Source organism: Epinephelus lanceolatus, chromosome 14 (assembly GCF_041903045.1).
Source record: "Epinephelus lanceolatus isolate andai-2023 chromosome 14, ASM4190304v1, whole genome shotgun sequence".
Lineage (NCBI taxonomy): Eukaryota > Metazoa > Chordata > Actinopteri > Perciformes > Serranidae > Epinephelus > Epinephelus lanceolatus.
Genome location: NC_135747.1, coordinates 14228638 through 14246696, shown reverse-complemented (window position 1 = coordinate 14246696; position 18059 = coordinate 14228638). Strand labels below are relative to the sequence as shown.

At 41.9% G+C, this 18059-nt stretch overlaps 1 protein-coding gene across 4 annotated transcripts in view; it reads left to right on the top strand.

The window, feature by feature from the left end:
* myo1b (myosin IB) overlaps positions 1–18059 on the top strand; it is a 78025-nt gene that overhangs the window by 20316 nt on the left and 39650 nt on the right. For all 4 annotated transcript variants that reach the window (XM_078174380.1, XM_033618022.2, XM_078174379.1 and 1 more), the window contains exon 4: positions 16832–16926. In XM_078174380.1, the coding sequence (XP_078030506.1) occupies positions 16832–16926 (95 nt within the window). The remainder of the gene's footprint in view (positions 1–16831; positions 16927–18059) is intronic.

The following is an 18059-nucleotide window of genomic DNA, read 5'->3' as shown; positions in this document are numbered from 1 at the left end:
CCTTCAGAACCAGCACACACCCACACACAGGCAGTGTAAATAACACTACCGTGTCAGTCAGCAGCACCCACTTAGAGTCAAAGGTTTAAGATTTTGTATACAACCTTGTCACAAATTGCCACAAATCTGCTTTTTGTGACTTCATGTCAGAACAATGTGCTTATATAGTCAGTCACTGTAAAAAGCTGTGCACTGTGACAAAATGTCAGCTGATGTCAAACACATGTTGTCCCCTAAAACAATCACTGGTCCTCTCTGTCCACAGAACACAGAGCACAGTTTGTGTACGAAAGTTTATTCATTGTCTAACTTGGTGTTGTGGGAATTGTCTAAGCATCCCGGATAGTCTGTTTGGATAAGATGGAAGATTAATGTAGCTTAAGGTTATTGATTGAAGCCAGGAAAAGGTGCCCGAGCAGGATTAGTTCTTTAAAAAGAATTGCTTTAAATTAATGCAGTTGCATCATCATTGGCTCATGTTGTGTGTGCCAGCATCTCCAAGGATGTCTGGAATACCTAGTGTATGTGTCTTTTTGTATGAGCACAAGGTAAAAGAACAGTGTGTATGTGCAGGTGCTCATCCATCTCACACCTGCTCCAGTAATCCCCAGACAAATAGAGGTATGTGTTTGTGTGCGCGCACATCAGCTGGAGGGAAAACTGCAGCTGGTCCTCCATCTCTAAAGTTGTTAGTAGACTAATTGCCTGTTAAGTTCCATGTTAATTAGAGTTTTTGCAGGTAAGTAATGGCTCTTGTCCAGGCCAGAGACCAGTACAGTACATATTGATCAATTAGGGAAAGTCAAGACAGCAGATGTTTCCATGTAGTTGTCAAGTGAAGTTCACCAAGACTGTCACAGTCTGTTGGAAGATTTTCATCAGTTGAATTGAAGTTATCTCACTGGAAAAACAAAACAAGGACACACATCACTAAGAATGCATGTGCTACAGGAGGCTTGTTATAAATGTAGACAGCAGTAATCTAATATCAGGAGATTGTCACAGATGTATTATTCCAAAAATATTTGAGAAATATTCAAATTATGTCAGGAAATTGCACCATTCAGTCCAACATTATTATAAAATTGAAAAGTTGTAAGACATTTGAATGGTTTGTGATTGGTTTCCTTTTGAAATGTAATCCATTTGAAATTGTATCATGATTTTAATCATCAAAACAAAGATACCTGAAAATAAGAGAGAAAAAAAATGGATGTGGCTGTGCATGTTTCTGAAAATGTGAATGAACTCTCCAGCTGGATTTTACAGAGGACCACTCATGTGTCCATCAGTTTCTCTGCCGGCCAATTTAGCAAAATGCTTCTCTGCCCAGATGAGGCGCCTCATAATTAACTGGCAGGTGTTTTTCCCTCCCCTCTCTACACAAAGTCGAAGCATTAGAGACGAACTAATCAGTGGCCTTTCTCTATGCACAGCAGCATTACAGATGGCCCGGAGTCATCTTTTGTATGTCCCCTGCCGCCCACGCCAGACACAGATTGAGAGAAGTGTGCGCGAGTGTGTGTGGACAGGCAGCTAGTCCCCCGTCTCTAGGGTAGGATCGTATTTCCCCAATGTTTAATGAGGTATTGAGACCCCCGATGCTCTCGGCGCTCAATACCCAGTGCCACTAGAGCATTAGCTACAGGGGGGGCATCCCAACTGGCTAATGGAGCAAAGAGGCCCCGTGCAAGGCGTATGTTGGGGTTTTCAGCCGCTGTGCACATGGTTATGACAGCTCGACTGTGAAATCTGCTTTGTTGGAGATGTTTGACATGTAGGACTATTATGAGCTGTTTATTAATTATAATTTTTCCTTAAGGTGTATGTGTGTCCTTGCATATCCTATCACATAGCATGATGATATTCAGGTCACGTGATTGTAGCTCTAAATCCGTCACTAGTTTGCTCTTGCTTTACTACAGTATTACTCCACAGTAAAAAAGTTTGTCTTATCTCTAGAATAAGTATGACATTAAAGTCCTTGACTAGCCCAACCATAATAAAGCACAAAATGAAGAAAGGGCAGCGTGTATAGACATCCTCAGCCAAGAACACAAAGGACAGATTACACTGAACCATTAATTGCTGCAACTGACTTTTCCAGGGAAGGCCGGTGCCCTGCATGTCAAAAGCACTGATGAAGACCAGAGATCACATGTGGGAGGAAGCTACTTATACTGAGTGCCTGCCTGCATGATGCTATGTTGTGCAACACAAAACTCCCAGTGACCAATTTGTCTTAGGTTTCATTTCAGATATGATCAACAGACCCTAACACTAAATGTTGTATTATATGCAGGATGTTGGATCAAGATAAAAGACTACTCTGTCCGTGGGTAGGATGGACTTTGGAGCCATTTACTGCATCATGGCATTGTACCTGTGTTTACTTTTCCAGTATTGTCAGTTGGAACACTGATCAAACAGCAATAAGTAAAAGCTGGAAATGCCCTGTAGAATTTAGGTGGACAGCTAACACAAACACATTTGCCCCTTACCTTATATTGGTCTTACTTCCAAAATTCTGCTTTTAAATGCTGTTTTTACTGCAAGAATACTGCTTTCACCTTCAATTTTTGTTCATAAATGAGTTTCTCAAGCTGAAATTAGCTGTGTGAAGGCAGTGTTGTTGTCAGACTTTGTTCTAAATCTCAAGCTGTGGGGAAATGGATTGCACAGGAAGACATTAATAAGACATGAGTGGTAGTTTTAAGACATTTTTGTTTGTTGTCCTTGTTTTTTACTGTCATATAAAAGATATGAACCATGGACAGGCACTTATCTGTATTCTAGTACATATCTGTTTTGATCAGTGTATTCTCTCTGTTAGTTTATCCATTACAGCTGCAGTTATTCAGCAACCAGCCTTATGCCACGTGCACACTGTTTTGGTGTTATATAAGAAAGACTGTTTTCAAGGAGGCCTACATAAGCTGCAGCACAGAACCTGTACGTAGGTAGATTTAAGTGGGCACTTGTTGAAATGGCATTTTGACTCAGGTGGGCAGAGTGAGTCCTCTCCAGCATGTGTGTTGGTGTAATGGTAAGCTCGGTGAACCTAGAGAGACATGATTGGGAAAGTGTGTGTGTGTGTGTGTATGTGTGTGTGTGTTCCTTTTTCCACCCACTTCCTCAGCCGAAGAATAAAATGCAAATGTATTCAATTGGATAATGCAGCCATTTATAATCAATTGCTACATTTGTGCATACAGACAGCAGTTTTATTTGAGACACACACAACACATGTATACACAATCGCACACACACTGGTCTCTTTCTCCCCTAGAGCTTATAGATCCCAAGGAGAGCAGGGTGTTAGATTTGAAAATGTTCTTAGATTAAGATCTGAAGTCATTTGTCGCTTAGGAGAACTATCCCAGTTACCACACAGAGTAACTGCAGTATCCCTGGTTCAAGTTTGGCATGGCACTTCTGTTGCATGTCACCTCCCCCCTCCTCCTCATGTTGCCTGTTACTACCATTTCAAGCTGTGACAAAAAGGCAAAATGCCAAAACAGTACATATATTAAAATTTTGTACATATAATACAGGCTTGCAGTTGCCATAGGGCCTTGATGCTAGTTAAGAGAACGTTTGTAATTACACATTTAACTTATCGATTGTGCTGTTTTGCAAATTGAATCTGAACTGAAACTCATCCTGGTGGCAATCATTAGTAGTGAAAAGTTATGAATTCCTCTGTTGTTTTCAAAGATAACGCACCTACTGTACCTGATAGATTAATACAATACTGATTAAACATTGCCTGCTCTGCCATTCATTGCTTCTGTAAGCATAAGATTTTATTTTATTGATTTTCTCTTATCCGTGACTGTCAGAAAACCATTGTAAACTCTCTCTATTCATAGCCAGAACAATAGGTATTGAGCTTTTTCTTTCTGTGTACACAGGTTACATAACAACCGGTAAGAGGCATACCGAAATGGTGGCAAATAGATAAGACTAATATCAGCTCGGCTGCGTGGAATATTGGTCCACCAGGGAACCATATATCTTGACAGTAAGAAGATGTGTGTTAGTTGCTCTGTACCATTATCGTTGTGCATTAAATATAACAGGGAATATCCATAAAACATGTATCTTAGTCAGGGGTTGTCAGTTTACTCAATGATGGAAAAGGGGTCCCTTAAGGAAAAAGGTTAGGAACCACTGTGCTGCAGCAAACAGTGGCCAGCCCTATAAATGCAAAAGTCTGGTTTCCTCCTTTGACAGTTTCTCTTTCAAAATGAATGGGCATGAACAACCTCTGTACATTCACAGGAGGCCTTTAGGGCTTGGTAAGGTGAAGGTCGGTGTAGAACCAATTGTGAGACCTAAAGACTGTAGTTATATAGGTTTTTATGATTGACAGTATCAAATGTTTTGAGAGGTCAGTTAAGGGAACAGCACAAAAATTGTTTTGTTGCAATAATCAGTGACCCCCAATTAGTTTGTTTATGATTTATGTTCATCTCATTGATTGTGCTTACACAGAAATTAAATCCACATGCTAGTGGCCCTGTGAGACTGTTCTTAGCATAAACAACCTGACAGCCACTTAACTACTATCTTTTAGCTGTTAAGCTACCAATACCTCTGTAAAGAACGGTAGAATGATTACATATAGTACACAACAGCTAGCAAACTTGAGTTAGCTGATAGCTTTCTAGCCAGCTGTCACATCCGTTGATATTGTAGCTAGTAACAAAAACATTTTTAAACTTCAGTCTCATTTACATAGTTGGGGGCATTCCTCACAGGGTTGTTCGTAAAACTTGTTTCAAGAAGGATACTTTGCCCTTGCTGTAAACTAGGGCTGGGCGATAAATCGATTTTATTGATTAATTATAATTTGTAGTTTAGGTCGATTTGTTTTAATGAAAATCGAGTTTCTCTTTAACGTCCGACGCTCCCCGCTGGGCTCCCGTAGTTCAGAATGGGCTCATCCCTCCCCCCCGCGCGCTTGATACACAAACATCATGGCAGTGAGCAGGGAAGAACTCGTTCCCAAGAAAGGGAACGAGTTTGGTTTTGTGGCTTCAGACACAGAACAAACAGCACCCCGCTGCAAAGTGTGTTTGAAGGCTGTTGCTACCCAAGGTAGTGGTACTACCAATTTACTGCAGCATCTCAAACAGAGTGGGAGAGGTATTGCTCCCTCCGAAAATATCCCTGTTCAAGTGCTTGAATTTGTTATTTACGTGACAATGCCTGAACGCAACACAGGCTCTGCTCCATAGACTGTGTGTTCGGTGCCATGCTGCAGGTTCGGTCCAGGCTCGGTTCTAATTGTCTTGGACTCGCAATATAATGGTAGGGGAAATACTGCCGTATGATAAGAAAGGGGCCCGGTGGAAAGCAATCACGGATGCAGTCGCGATGTATCTTGCAAGAGATATGGTGCCCTACTGTAAAGCCCTCTGAGGCAAATTGTGATTTGTGTTATTGGGCTTTATAAATAAAATTTAATTGAATTGAAGATTACAAACCAAAAATAATAGTTCAAAAATATGTTGATTTTCAGCCAATATGTCCATATTAGACAGTAAGTTAGGACAACTTCTGATTCATAGACACTGAAGATTTTGAAAGCATGGCTGGAATTGAACCAGGGTCTCCAGACTGAGATGCAAAAGATTTACCCACTGTACAATGCCATGAAATACACAGTGAATAAATTAGGCTATACGTAATTTAGACTGAACAAAAGCCATCCTTGCTAAGCCACCGTTTTTATGGTGTTGAGGTCAGTTGTAACACAGAGTTACAATTGACCCCAATTGTACCACCCATGACACAAGGTATCCTGCTGGCTAGAAATGAGAAAGCTAATATTTGATAAATATATCAAATGTTAGACAACAGCTTGGTCATCCAAGTAGGGGAACCACAGGTCTTTACAGACAAACATTAACCACAATGTATTAACAGTTGCAAGTGTTTTTAGTGAGCAAATTCAATACATCAGAGAATGGAGACAATTAGTGCCCAACATCAGAACATGGACCTCTGTAACATCTTTCAGGGTGAGATTAAGGTCCTGACCAAAGACATGGAGGCCCCTCAGCTGGAGAAACAGGAGCTAACACAACATTACAAAAAAAGAACAAGAGGCCATGCTGCTAGAAATAGATGAGCTGAAGAATGAGCCTCAGAAAGCTGAAGTCATCAACAACCATGAGATAAGCAGAGAAAAGGCAGCCTGCCCCTCAACACTGGAGGAACTTCTTCAACAACCCGAGGAGACAAAAAGAAAGCACACAGCTGAAAAGCAGATGCTTGTCACCAAGCTTACCGTGGCCAAACAGGAGCTGGAGGATCTCAACCAGCAGCTCAAAACAGAAAAAGACTTCTGTGGAGATCACAGAAACTATTTTTTTAAGATGGCTTCTTTCAGCCGAGTTGAAGTCTCAGAAACCAAACAGAATCAACTCCATCATGAGATCCTGGAGCTGCAGCTAGTGCTCCACAAAGAAAAGGACTTGAAGAACCAGGCAGAGACTAAAAGCCTCAGGCACTTGAGATCAAGAAGGCCTTTTGTAAAGACTTTGACCAACAGCCTCAGAACGAAAAGAAACTGAGGGCAAAGGCTGAGAGGAGTGAGCTGGAAGCCCTTAAAATCAGGAAGGCACTTTTCCACAGATTGGATGAAGCCTGAATGATCACAGAGAAGCTTTCAGCTGAAAGCCAGATGCTCGCTAAGAAGTTGAAGAAGACGGAAAAGAAACGGCAAGCTCTTGTTCGAGACGTCCTGGAGCTCACTCAGTTGCTCCAGCACGAAACGACTTTGAGGGTCCAGGCAGAGAACTACCAACTAGAGGCCAGTGAGACTCTGGAGGCTCTTCAAAAAAGGATTGAAGTCTGTCAAAGAGGGTCCCCTGCCAGGACGAGGACTTCCTGCTGCAGGAAGAACTTTTAAAGTCACTTTAAAAGCAGAGGGAGAAGAAGAGGTGCCTACTGAGCATCAGTCAGACCTCTCTTAGATAAAAGGATGTTAAGTTTACAACAAATGTGCAACACTCCTTTTCTGAAATAAGACATGAAAATATGTGGCATCTGAAGAGATTTATCTTTTTTTTAGGGAAGTACATTGTAACAGGAACTACAGTTTGCACTTACACTTTGCAAGTAGAGATAGATTGTGGAGACTGAAAACTCTAAACACGATCCACTGTGTTTTATAGAAATTAAATTAAACTCAGAAATTAAATTAAACTGCTTTGTTTCTCACTTTTGATCTTAAATGTGACTTAAATGTGCATCATAACCACGGCTGGTGCACAAACTGATTTGGAAGTGATTTGCACGGATTGAGGATTCAGCTGGTTGTGGATATTTGGCCAAGACCTCCCAAAGGGCCTTACTATGGGCCCTAAGGGTCAGACTGGCATTACACAGAGAAACTGTAAATGCTAATGGAAATCTAATCTGCCAGACATCATAGCTGGATTAAGATTGTGTCAACTAATGTCCACAGCAATAACAGCTTTTGCAGTTCACTGATTAATCACTGCATGCTCTTTTTTCACCAAAGCCTGATGTTTCATTGGGATAAATGTGTATCTTTTTGCCCACCTCTGCTGCAGGAATCCTGATGTGATATCATTACTATGATTTGCTATTACACAAACCCAATTACAAAAAGTATAAACAGTTTCAGCTCGCTTACTTCAGAGTTTCATGCAGTGTTTTAGGCAATTTTTGGCAACGCACCGTGCAACAAATCAGTTTCTTTGACCCAGTTTACAGGTGTTAAATCAACCCACCATATTTGAAACAGGGCCATTTATCTCTTACCTTTCAACTGTAATATTTCATGGTAAACTGTTTATTTTGGCTCTGGCAAAAGAATCCCTGAGCAACTTTACTCCCTTCTACCAAAACCTCTTAATCTGTGGCCTCCTCATTTCCTGGTGTGGAGCAGGAGAAGTTGTAAGCCACCACTGTGGTGCTGATGTGGGACCAACTTTACACTGTGGGTCAGACCCACAATGACTCTGTCTGTTGTCTGAATGGGCTCAGTGGGTCACATGGTCACCCTGAGGCCTTTTGCTTCATTGAAGACCTGCCAAGTGATCTTGTACTTAATTAGGCATAACAGTTTATTACTGTGCAGCCTTTGTGTGCGTGCGAGCGTGTGCAGGGGCATTGTAATGCCTGTAGGGCTCAAAAATTACACATATACTTTTATAAGTTATGAAACCCTTGCAAACGTGTATAGTAGATTTTAAGACCTTTATCGAAGTTTGAGATAAGTCATAGATAGATATATAGATATGACACTGCGATGAGATTGTTCTATGCAGCTACAGTAGAGTTCAATTAAATTAGCACAGTTTAGCACAGTTTGTTTCACAGAAGGTCACTTTGTTTGGATGTTAACAGGACCACTTGTCGGTGAAGATTCTCAGTCATCCAGGTCATGATAATCCTAAGTGCTATATCGTAGGCAACTGGACTTGCTTGCGTTTCTTGAAGATGTTTCGCCTCTCATCCAAGAAGCTTCTTCAGTTCTAGGACTACTGTATGCTTCAGTGTCAAGATGTGTTACTCAGGCCTCTTAGAGCCTGAAGTGACCGGAGACACTGCCACAGTAGAAGGCCGAGACATGTAGAGCAGGACTAAGAGAGGAAGTCCTCAAACCTGACAGAGCTGGTGCTTTCTGGGCTATAAAAAGACGTCTTGCTCCTCTGTTTCCATTATCCTGTCTGTGGCTCTGCACATGTGGCTATGTGCTTTTTTTCCCTAAGCATTTTTTTTTCCTCTACATCTTCTAGCCCAAGGCAAAAGGCCTTCATTTATCATTGTATGAAATCCCATGACTCAGACAGTCCGGTCAACTCTTGAGGCCTTTTAACACCCGATAATTGGGAGCCCTTTAAATATTCGGGTTTTTTTTTTCTATTTTTTAATATGCTGCATGCTGATTCCCACAAACCTGCTAAAAGAGGCTGAGTAGAGTCTTTGTTTGAGCATTACTTTGAGGATGTTTTGCTAACTTACTCAGCATGCTTGTTTCCTGCTTTTTTCCAAGGATCAGACAAACAACTTGAATCTGTATTTTCCCCCGCTGTGGAACACCAAATTGCTGTGCAGCAAAGTAAATTAAAGCCCTGGACCCCCTCGAAGTTTGATGTATGGGTGGGGGAGTATCAGTGAGTAATTTAGCAGAGGTCTGAGGCAACCTCGAGTGAGCGTTGAATTAATTAGAGATGTGTGGCAGCAGTGCTTCACTCAGAGCTTTTAATTTAGAGAGTCGAAGGTATTCTTTATTGCACCTTGTAAGTTGCAGTCGAGAGTGCTCATCTGAATATGAGACTGTTGTCATGATCATGGGTCAGATGTTTGCTAGATTCTCGCCCTCTGTGCTGGTCTTTTTTTTACCACCTGTTTTACAGCTACACATCGTCACAGCCAGTGTACAGATGGGGCACATCTGTCCGAACCACACCAGCAGGTTCTCCAGCAATCTGTGAACGCATGCTACTGTACTGTGTGTGTATGTGTGTGTGTGTGTGTGTGTGTGTGCCTAACTTAATCCCAGTTCAGACGGTTGAAGTTTGCATCTATTTGTAATGCGCCAGTCTTCAATATCTGAAAACCTGCCAGTTGACACCAATGCGTCTAGATGAGATGGGTGCTCTCTGTACTTGTGTTGTGATTTTCAGCTCTTCAGCCTTGTTTTGTAGCAGAATATAAATTGTGCCTTCTTAAAATATGAATGACGACAGTGGACATTTGCTATAGTTGCATCTCTAGTTGGGATGAAATGGTGAAAACATAAACAAAACAACCCTTAGATGGACCGCAATCATAATAAATACGCCAAAATAATTTGAATAACCAGTGTCGGTTAATATTTCAGTGAGTAGGCTATGTGTGTGACATGCACACGTGCAGCGAGCAGCAGCAGCGACCCCAATGCCTGACAGCAACACACTGTGAGGACGGAGATTGACAGCATGTTGACAACTACAGGGATGTAAATGAGACATAAGCAGGTTTGGTGGTAACAGGGGGCTGTTGTCAGAGAATGCAGCAGCAAGCAAACATGCACCCTAGTCTACAGGCAGTCTTTAACTGCCAACTGGCTTCACTATGAGCCAACTGGCTGTTGAAACAGGTGATGTGCCTTACCTTACCTGCTGCTGGGGGAGTTGCAGGTGACATCTCCAGCTGGCTTGAGTCAAGGTGACACAGGCCAGTTCACACTGCTGTAACTTTTCTTTGCAACTCTTTAAAATGGTTTCATCTCATTGTGAATCTTTGGTATGAACTGGGCAATGCACAGATGGACCACATCTGTCGGAACCACATCAGCAGGTCCTCCAACAGACTCTGAATGCATGCCACTGTACTGAATATGTGTGTGTGTGTGTGTGTCCACATGGCAAACTTAAGCCATCTTTAGGGACACATTTCAGACTTGTGCAATTTGTGACAAAAGCTGTGTTCCCAGTTGGGAAAAATTTGACTTTTGAGTTATTGGTCAAGGTTAGGGTTAGGCAAAGTTTAAGGTTAGGTAAGTAGGGGTTAGGTTTAGAGATTGATGTGTGTGTCTGCGTCTTGCACCAGCCACCCACTCATCCACCTGGCCATAAAGCATCAGGAAAGCGTTGCTTCCTTAGCTGCTCCGTCAGAGCCAGGGCGGATTTCCTGTTGCCTCTGGAGGAGCCAGATCATACTGAGATCACAGGGCCCCCCATGCACACACATCACATACCAGAAACATAGCTGAATTTAGCATCAAAGCACTGAACAGAGTTGATCCATTATATGGCTGGATAATGAACAAAGTTGTACTTTCTTTAAAAAGAGTGTATGTAAATGTGCTCAATGTCAGTATGAAGACGTGGCCAAGAGCCACTGAGGAAGATTATTATTCTTTGCAAAAGTCCTCCCAGGAGCTGGGTGGGCGACACTCCAGACCATACATTACAGCTTCATTAGCATCTACAAATCAGGACTTAAAAGTGTGCTGAATCTGCCCTCAGAGTACTCCACCCTTTTAAGATTCAGGTCACACACAGGCCCATCATCTCCTCCTATGTCCCAGTTACCAGAGGTTGGTAGTAAAAAGAACTGACTAGACTATTTTGTACAGCTTACCTCATGCCAGTGTGGCTTTGTGTTCACCGCTGCCACGTGCAAGTCCAAATTACAGCCTGTAGGCAGATGTGAAGAGGAGGTGCCAAGCAGCACTTATGGTCCAAGGCCTTATCCCCACACACCCAGCTCCACACACTGATCAGGGAGGCCTCTGGGATTTCGGTGCCTCACTCACTACTTCCCCTGCCTTTGATGGTGACCTTGGTGCTTCATCATCATTTCGACTTCCACATTTGTGAAGTGGTACAGCCAGTTGCTGTTCATACTGCTTTCATGGTCCTAATGATAGCACAATGTTGTAGCCACAGGGATGAACATGAATTCTAATTCTATCCTGTTTTTCTTGCTTTTATTTGTGGGAATAAAAATACAGATTAGTTTCTTGTGAGAAGTCAGTTGTGGCTTGGATTTTTTTTCTTTTAAATGTTTAAGATTTAAAGATTTATGTCATCTGCACTTGTACAATTTTGGGTGTGGCCCCTCACTTCTGCTGCTTTCTATTCATATTGTGATTATGCAATGGCCATTCATATTCATGTGATTAGCTCTCTATGTGTGTGTGTGTCTGGCAGAGGACCTCCCACTCCTATTTTTGCACCCCTCACCTTCTCCTGGTACACTCCCCCTCCCACTGGCCTCCACTGGGGGCGAGATAATTGTGTGATGGTTTGCTCATTGTCAGGATCAGGTCAGGCAACAAGAGTGTTTTCACAAAGCAGACATCTGCTGCGCTGTGCTGCCCTTTTCAGCAGTGACATAATGTCCTGTGGCAAGTCTCATCCATACAAACGTGGTGTAAAGGAGAGGGTAGGGGACGGGCTCTGATCAGAGATTGTGGCAGTGGGGATTTCTGAGTGAGAGGCTTGTGCCAGACAGAATGAAAACATTTGGTCCCACTGGGGGCACCTAAGATCTTTATTTAAAGTTCTCTGTTTAGTTTTTTTTTCAGTAGTTAATTTTACATTCAGCGATTCTCGCTGAACAAATTGTGTATATCTTTGAGACAAAGCATGTTAAATACAGCTCTTTTCTTTATAAACATCTGCAACACAGATTTATTTGGGAATTTATTTTTTAATATTGAAGCATGCATTTGTTGACATCCATTGTAACATTGTTTGGCTGTCTTTGTGCCCCCCCATTTGTGCTCTCTACTGTCTGCGGGGATAAAGCCTGATTTGTGGTAGGGTGCTTAACAGTTGTGATGAGTGTCCCTTGACACCTTTCTTTCATGTTGCACACCTTTGTTATGTTGGGGGCATTGTCACATTTTGTCGCACAATGTTATTGGGTGGTCACATTGCGTCACACTTTCGTCTTCATTGAGACATTGCCCTGAACGGTTTGGTCCCTGACAGTAACTTTAGATAACCTGGAGACATCTGTATATACCAAAAGTGCCTCTCCTTGTCCATGTCCTGCATTTGTAAACCAATACACATTCCGCCTGTAGCTTCCTGGTTTGGTTTAGTGGATGCACTGCACCTTCTTTTTTTGTGTTTCGGTTGTCTTCTCAGTAGAAGTAAGTTTAAAAACTCTTCCTCTGCTATTAACTCCATTGAATTCATCAAATCCCTCCATTACCAAAATACAAAAGGATACAAAGTAGCGCAAATATGGATACATAACAAACAGCTGTCAGAAGGACATACTGACTGGAATGATCCAGCGTAACTTAACAAGCAGGATGGAGGATAGCGTCTGGTTACCATAGAGACAAAAGAAGCCTTTTGCCAAAGCATGAATTAAAAAAGTCACTTAGCTCTCTAGTTTCTGTCAAGTGACACTCATTAGAAGTGTCAAGCGCCCTATCATAAATCAGGCTTTAGTGTTGCTTGACCTGTGTGCTCATCTGCATACATTTAGCTCCAGTGGCAAACTGCGATACTCCAACTAAGGAAATTAACTTAGTCGCGAAAAGCATTTCCTTGGAGACCTCCATTGTAAAATAAACCTCTGTAAAACTGCTGGCAGGACACTTCAATCTCAAAACAACCTCAATCATTACCCTTTCTTCTATGACATTTTAAGCCATGAAGGTTTTATATTTGCAAAACTATGTGTGCGACATGATTCCAGTGTAAAGACTATAAAATAGTGCACCTCCTCTAGTGTTAAAAAAACCCACCTTTTTGAGTAATTTCACAAGCTCATTAACTCACTACGCCAGCTTGACTTAAAGGAACTTACTTCTGCATTAATGTACCCCTTTCCCTGAGGGTTAGTTGGTGCATGGCCCACACTGGGGGCTGACGAGGGAGAGGACCAGTTGCCCAGGCTGCATGGGCTCTGGTCCAAAACGATGTGTGATGGTGCAGAACCCTAGGCTCCATTAGCCAGCTTGAGCTTTAACTTTGTATTGTGGCCTGGAATGCATTCATCTGGCTGTCCATCTCTGGCCCCCTCTGTCATGGCTTCTTACTAGCAATCAGCTACTTTTCAAATTGGAGGTCAGTGTTAGTTCAGTGTGTGATTATATGCTCCAAATTCTGCTCCTCACCACACTGACTCCACTAATACATTCGTTGCTGTGCCCCAAATTAGATTTTCTTTTAGACATTAGCGTCTTTTTCCATGTCTTGGTGTATTTGTAGAAGTTGGACTAGATAATAAACAAATTGCAGAGTGGTGCCGTATAACCGTTCAGCATTCAGACTCAAATTCAGTCTGAACATCTCCTTTAGAAATCACTTTGAACCCTGTCTCGCCAGTTTTTAGCCTGCTGGTTGGTGCCACACTACATTTTGTTGTGCAGTGTGCTTGAGTCTGACAACAGCTTTGCCTCTACAAGTACATGTAACCTCAGCAGCCATGCTCGGAGTTTGATATCCCATTTCATACCCAGGTGCAACCCACTGTTAGTGCTGTATGAAATCCCCCTGTCAGCATCTGTGAATGTCAGACATTCCTCCTTGCATTCATGTCTTGTACACTTAGTGCTTATAAATACCTGATTAATGATATTACTCAGACCTGAGAGACTTGGAGTACCCCCACCCTTCAGGCAAGGAATTAGACCAAATTAGACACCGGGGAGAGACTATTTTGATGCATTCCTCCAAAAGTACCTCAAGCTATATTTACCCTGTTCTCAGTGTGAAACATAAGACTTTAAAGATGTTGATCTTAGCTTGATATTTAAAAAGCGAGGAGATTACATCCTTCATGGTTTGGAAGCCTACAGCATTGACTTATACTAAGACATAACCCTCCTGCAGAGATGGTAGCGATTCATCATTTTGCCCAAGATAATGCTACTTGATTACGGCAAAAATCATAATCATGATTATTTTGGTCAGTATTAAGATCACAATGATTAAACATGATTACTCATTTACTTTGGAGACTTCATGCAAAGAAAAGGGGTGCGCTTGATTAATAACACAAGGCTCCAATGTAACTTTTTTCACCACTGTCCCAAGCCATCTTGAAATACCATCTGAACCATGAAGTAAATGCTGGCCATCCTAATCATAAAGGATTGTTATTTTATTCTACAATACAATTAGTTGCTTAATTAAAAGTGTTGAATGGCATGAATAAAGCACCACAGAAATTATTAAATTATAAATTAACTCACATTTTACAAAAACGTGTTACATTTACACATATATTGATTTATTCATATCACATGCTTTCACTCAATAGATCCATAAAGGTTTTATGTTTTGGCGGTTAGGCCGCCCATAACACCTGAAAGCATAAAATTCCACCAACACTTTGGGACGCCATTATAACTGCTGCTGCAACAGGTAAATTGCTGTCAGATGTCGCTGTCATGGTTCATCATCTCCAAGCGTCAACCTCCAGGGCTGAGAAATAGAGCCAACATCAAAGTGCCAAAAACTGCAGTTCCTCAAATGGCCACTTGAGGCTGGCTCCAAAAGGAAGTCAATCCTCATAGACCCTGTCATAATCCCCAACTTTACAGCAGAAATTAAGGTCTGGCACAAAAAAACAGTGTTGGTCTCTCCAACTAACTTCAACATTCATGACAACTGTACGGGACATTAAGGTTTTATATAACTCACCCATTTTATGAAGGCTCAAAATTATGCATCGTTACGTGCGGGGCTGCTTGAGTGACAGTCTGTCTGCAAGGCGTCGCTACAGTCTGTGAGTCAGATCCAGCCCTCGCTCCTACACAGCTCCACTCTCTCATTCAAATATTGTCACTTCTGGCTCCAACCAACCAAGATCGCATGGTCAAAATGCTAAACTCAAGCTTCAAAATGGCAGTCCACAAATGATGGTTTATGTGGTGGCTACCTCCAGTATTTTATCCAGTCTATGATCTACTTGCTGTGTGTGCGTGTGTCAGGAGTGTGTTGTGGTTTAATTATCACAATTGCAATTCTGTAGACGAGGTTGATCTTTTGTCCCGTTTCTCTGTCCCCGAGACAGCGGGACACCCTTAATTTAGAGTCTTGTTCATGAAAAAAAGGGGAGCATCATTGCTAAATGAAATGTGACACAATAATCTGTTTATCTCAATTGTCTTGTTCTCGAAACCATTGGAGGCTAAAATTGTTATTCCGAGTTACATTATCTTGTAGTCGCGTTTCCCTCTTGTGATGTTCCACCAGTACAGACATGACACAGTCCTCCAACTCTGCTTTACCTTGTCTTAAACCAACTCACCCAATGTCTCAACAGCATAATGGCACAATCACAGCTAATACCAGATGTGACTTTGGAAAAAAATCCTGAGTAATGAATGCCAAAGTACGTGGAAGAGGGGGGGACTAATTTGCAGCCTCATGTCCTGCTGGAGGAGAAAGTTGGAACGCACTCCTCACAGCACTGTACATGACTGTTTGCCTGCCAAATGGAAGCTGTAAAAATCTGGTGCTGCAGCCTCACCCTTTAGTGTTCCTTCTTTGTGGGTGTATCGCATTGAAATTACAGACCACTGTGCCACACAAGATTAAAAAAAAAATTGTCATTGTGATATGGCCCTCACAGCATCCACACCCTTCTCTCAAACCATCATAAGGGATTGTCTACATAAAGAGAACAAATAATATATTGTTGTGGAATTCAGTGGGGGGTGAAACTGCAATAATCAGTCCCACTTTCCCATTGTATCACTGTCCTGGAATGTATGACAATAGGCTGTGCTTTATAATAGGCGCTCCACTTTTAAACTTCACTAATCCACCAAGGGTTATTTTACAGTCTCACTGACTCATTCAAACACCTGCCAGGGTGTGATTATAACAAATTCATGTTTAATTGCATATTTTTTTTAGAGTAACAGAAAAAAATCTGAAAGTTTAAAGTTTACATAGTTTAAAAAGGCTTCTAAGCATGTAACTGTTCTTGTTTTGTGTCTGGGTGCAGGAGCTTTAGCAGCATTAGTGTAGCTAAGTTTGGGAAGAAGAACAGGAAACGGTCACTATTCCAACTATCAAAGCCAAATCCCAAATGTGAACCAGCCTGTGAAGCTAAATAAAGCTAGCAAGTCACTCCAGTGCTGTGGCTGTTGTGCAGATGCAACCCAACTTTCAATAAAGCCACGTGCTATTGATTAGGGTGGACGCCATGTGGCCTGGCACAGTAGCATATTTTTTTCTTTGAACTTATTTTACCCCACTATCTCTACATCACCCCCCAAAATATCCTGGAAAATTCTTAGAAATAAAGATGTTATGTAAGTTGAGGGCTTGTTATTGTAATTTGGAAGCTTACAACTTTGTGCCTTTTTTTTTTTTTCCAGCTATGCTTTGGCAGATGAGGCCTACCGATCCCTGAGGGACCAGGACAAGGACCAGTGCATCCTCATCACAGGGGAGAGTGGGGCTGGGAAAACCGGTATGTAGCCAAATGCTAACTCCTTTTTATCTTGGAGAAATAGTTTGGCTTTTTTGAAGTGGGGTTGTATAAGGTACCTATCCATAGTCAGTGTAATTCCTACAGTAGATGAAGGACAGCACACCCCAGGTTTGGAGCAGCAGGCAGTAGTACCGCCAGGGAAGCTAAGTAATGTCCTGCCGTGGACGGGGGTGGCAACGAAACATATTTTAGCAACCTAAAACAATCAATATCACTTTAAGTGTACATTATATTTAGAATATTTTCACCTTACCATCAGATAGCCCTTGTGTTCTCCCTCTGTAAAGCCAGACTCCACTGACAAAAACCATCATCTTACCTCACTGATCACGGGAGCTGCTGGTCTACCACTGCCTCAGTCTTTGAGTTTGTTTGTTTGATTGTGTGACTTTGGTATTTTTAAGAGTTAGTTTGGATTCACCCAATAAGACAAACAAACTAACCGACTGAGGCACCAGTAGATTCCAGCAACCATCAACTCCTGTGTTCACCGAGGTAAAATTACTGTTTTTGTCAGTGGAGTTTGGTGGCTTTGAAGAGAGCGATATAATGGTTCCAGAGTCGTAAAGGGTTGTCTGAAGGCAAGGTAAAGCGATGCAAGTTAAAATATAGTGTACACTTTAACTGTTGATGGTTTTTTTTTTAGGTAGGACTTTTGTGTAAGTGGCTAAAAAAGTTTTCTGCTGTCCCTGTACAATGCTTTTTTTCCATGGTGGTGCTTCCGGCCGGCTTCTCCAAACTCAGGGCAAGCTGACTGTCATCTACTGTATGTAACACACTTACTATGTCAAATAACCTTGCTTCAAAAAGTCCGAACTATCCCTTTAATGTCTGCGCATTCCAGGCAAAATGTAATTCTCTGTGTCAGGCAGTGTACTCTCCGGTGTAGCATCACCCTGCTTCTATACTCCATTACACACATGCATACCTGGGGTCTCTTTGGCACAAACGCACACCTTAAAGCTGCTGATATTAGTGATGCATCTGCTCCTGGTTAAAAAAAGTCTTTATTTATGTAAAGTTAGGCAAAAAAACACTTCTAAATGATCCAAGAGCATCTTAGCTAATAGATACCAGGAGGGTTAAAAATGCACCATCAGGTCTTCCTGTCT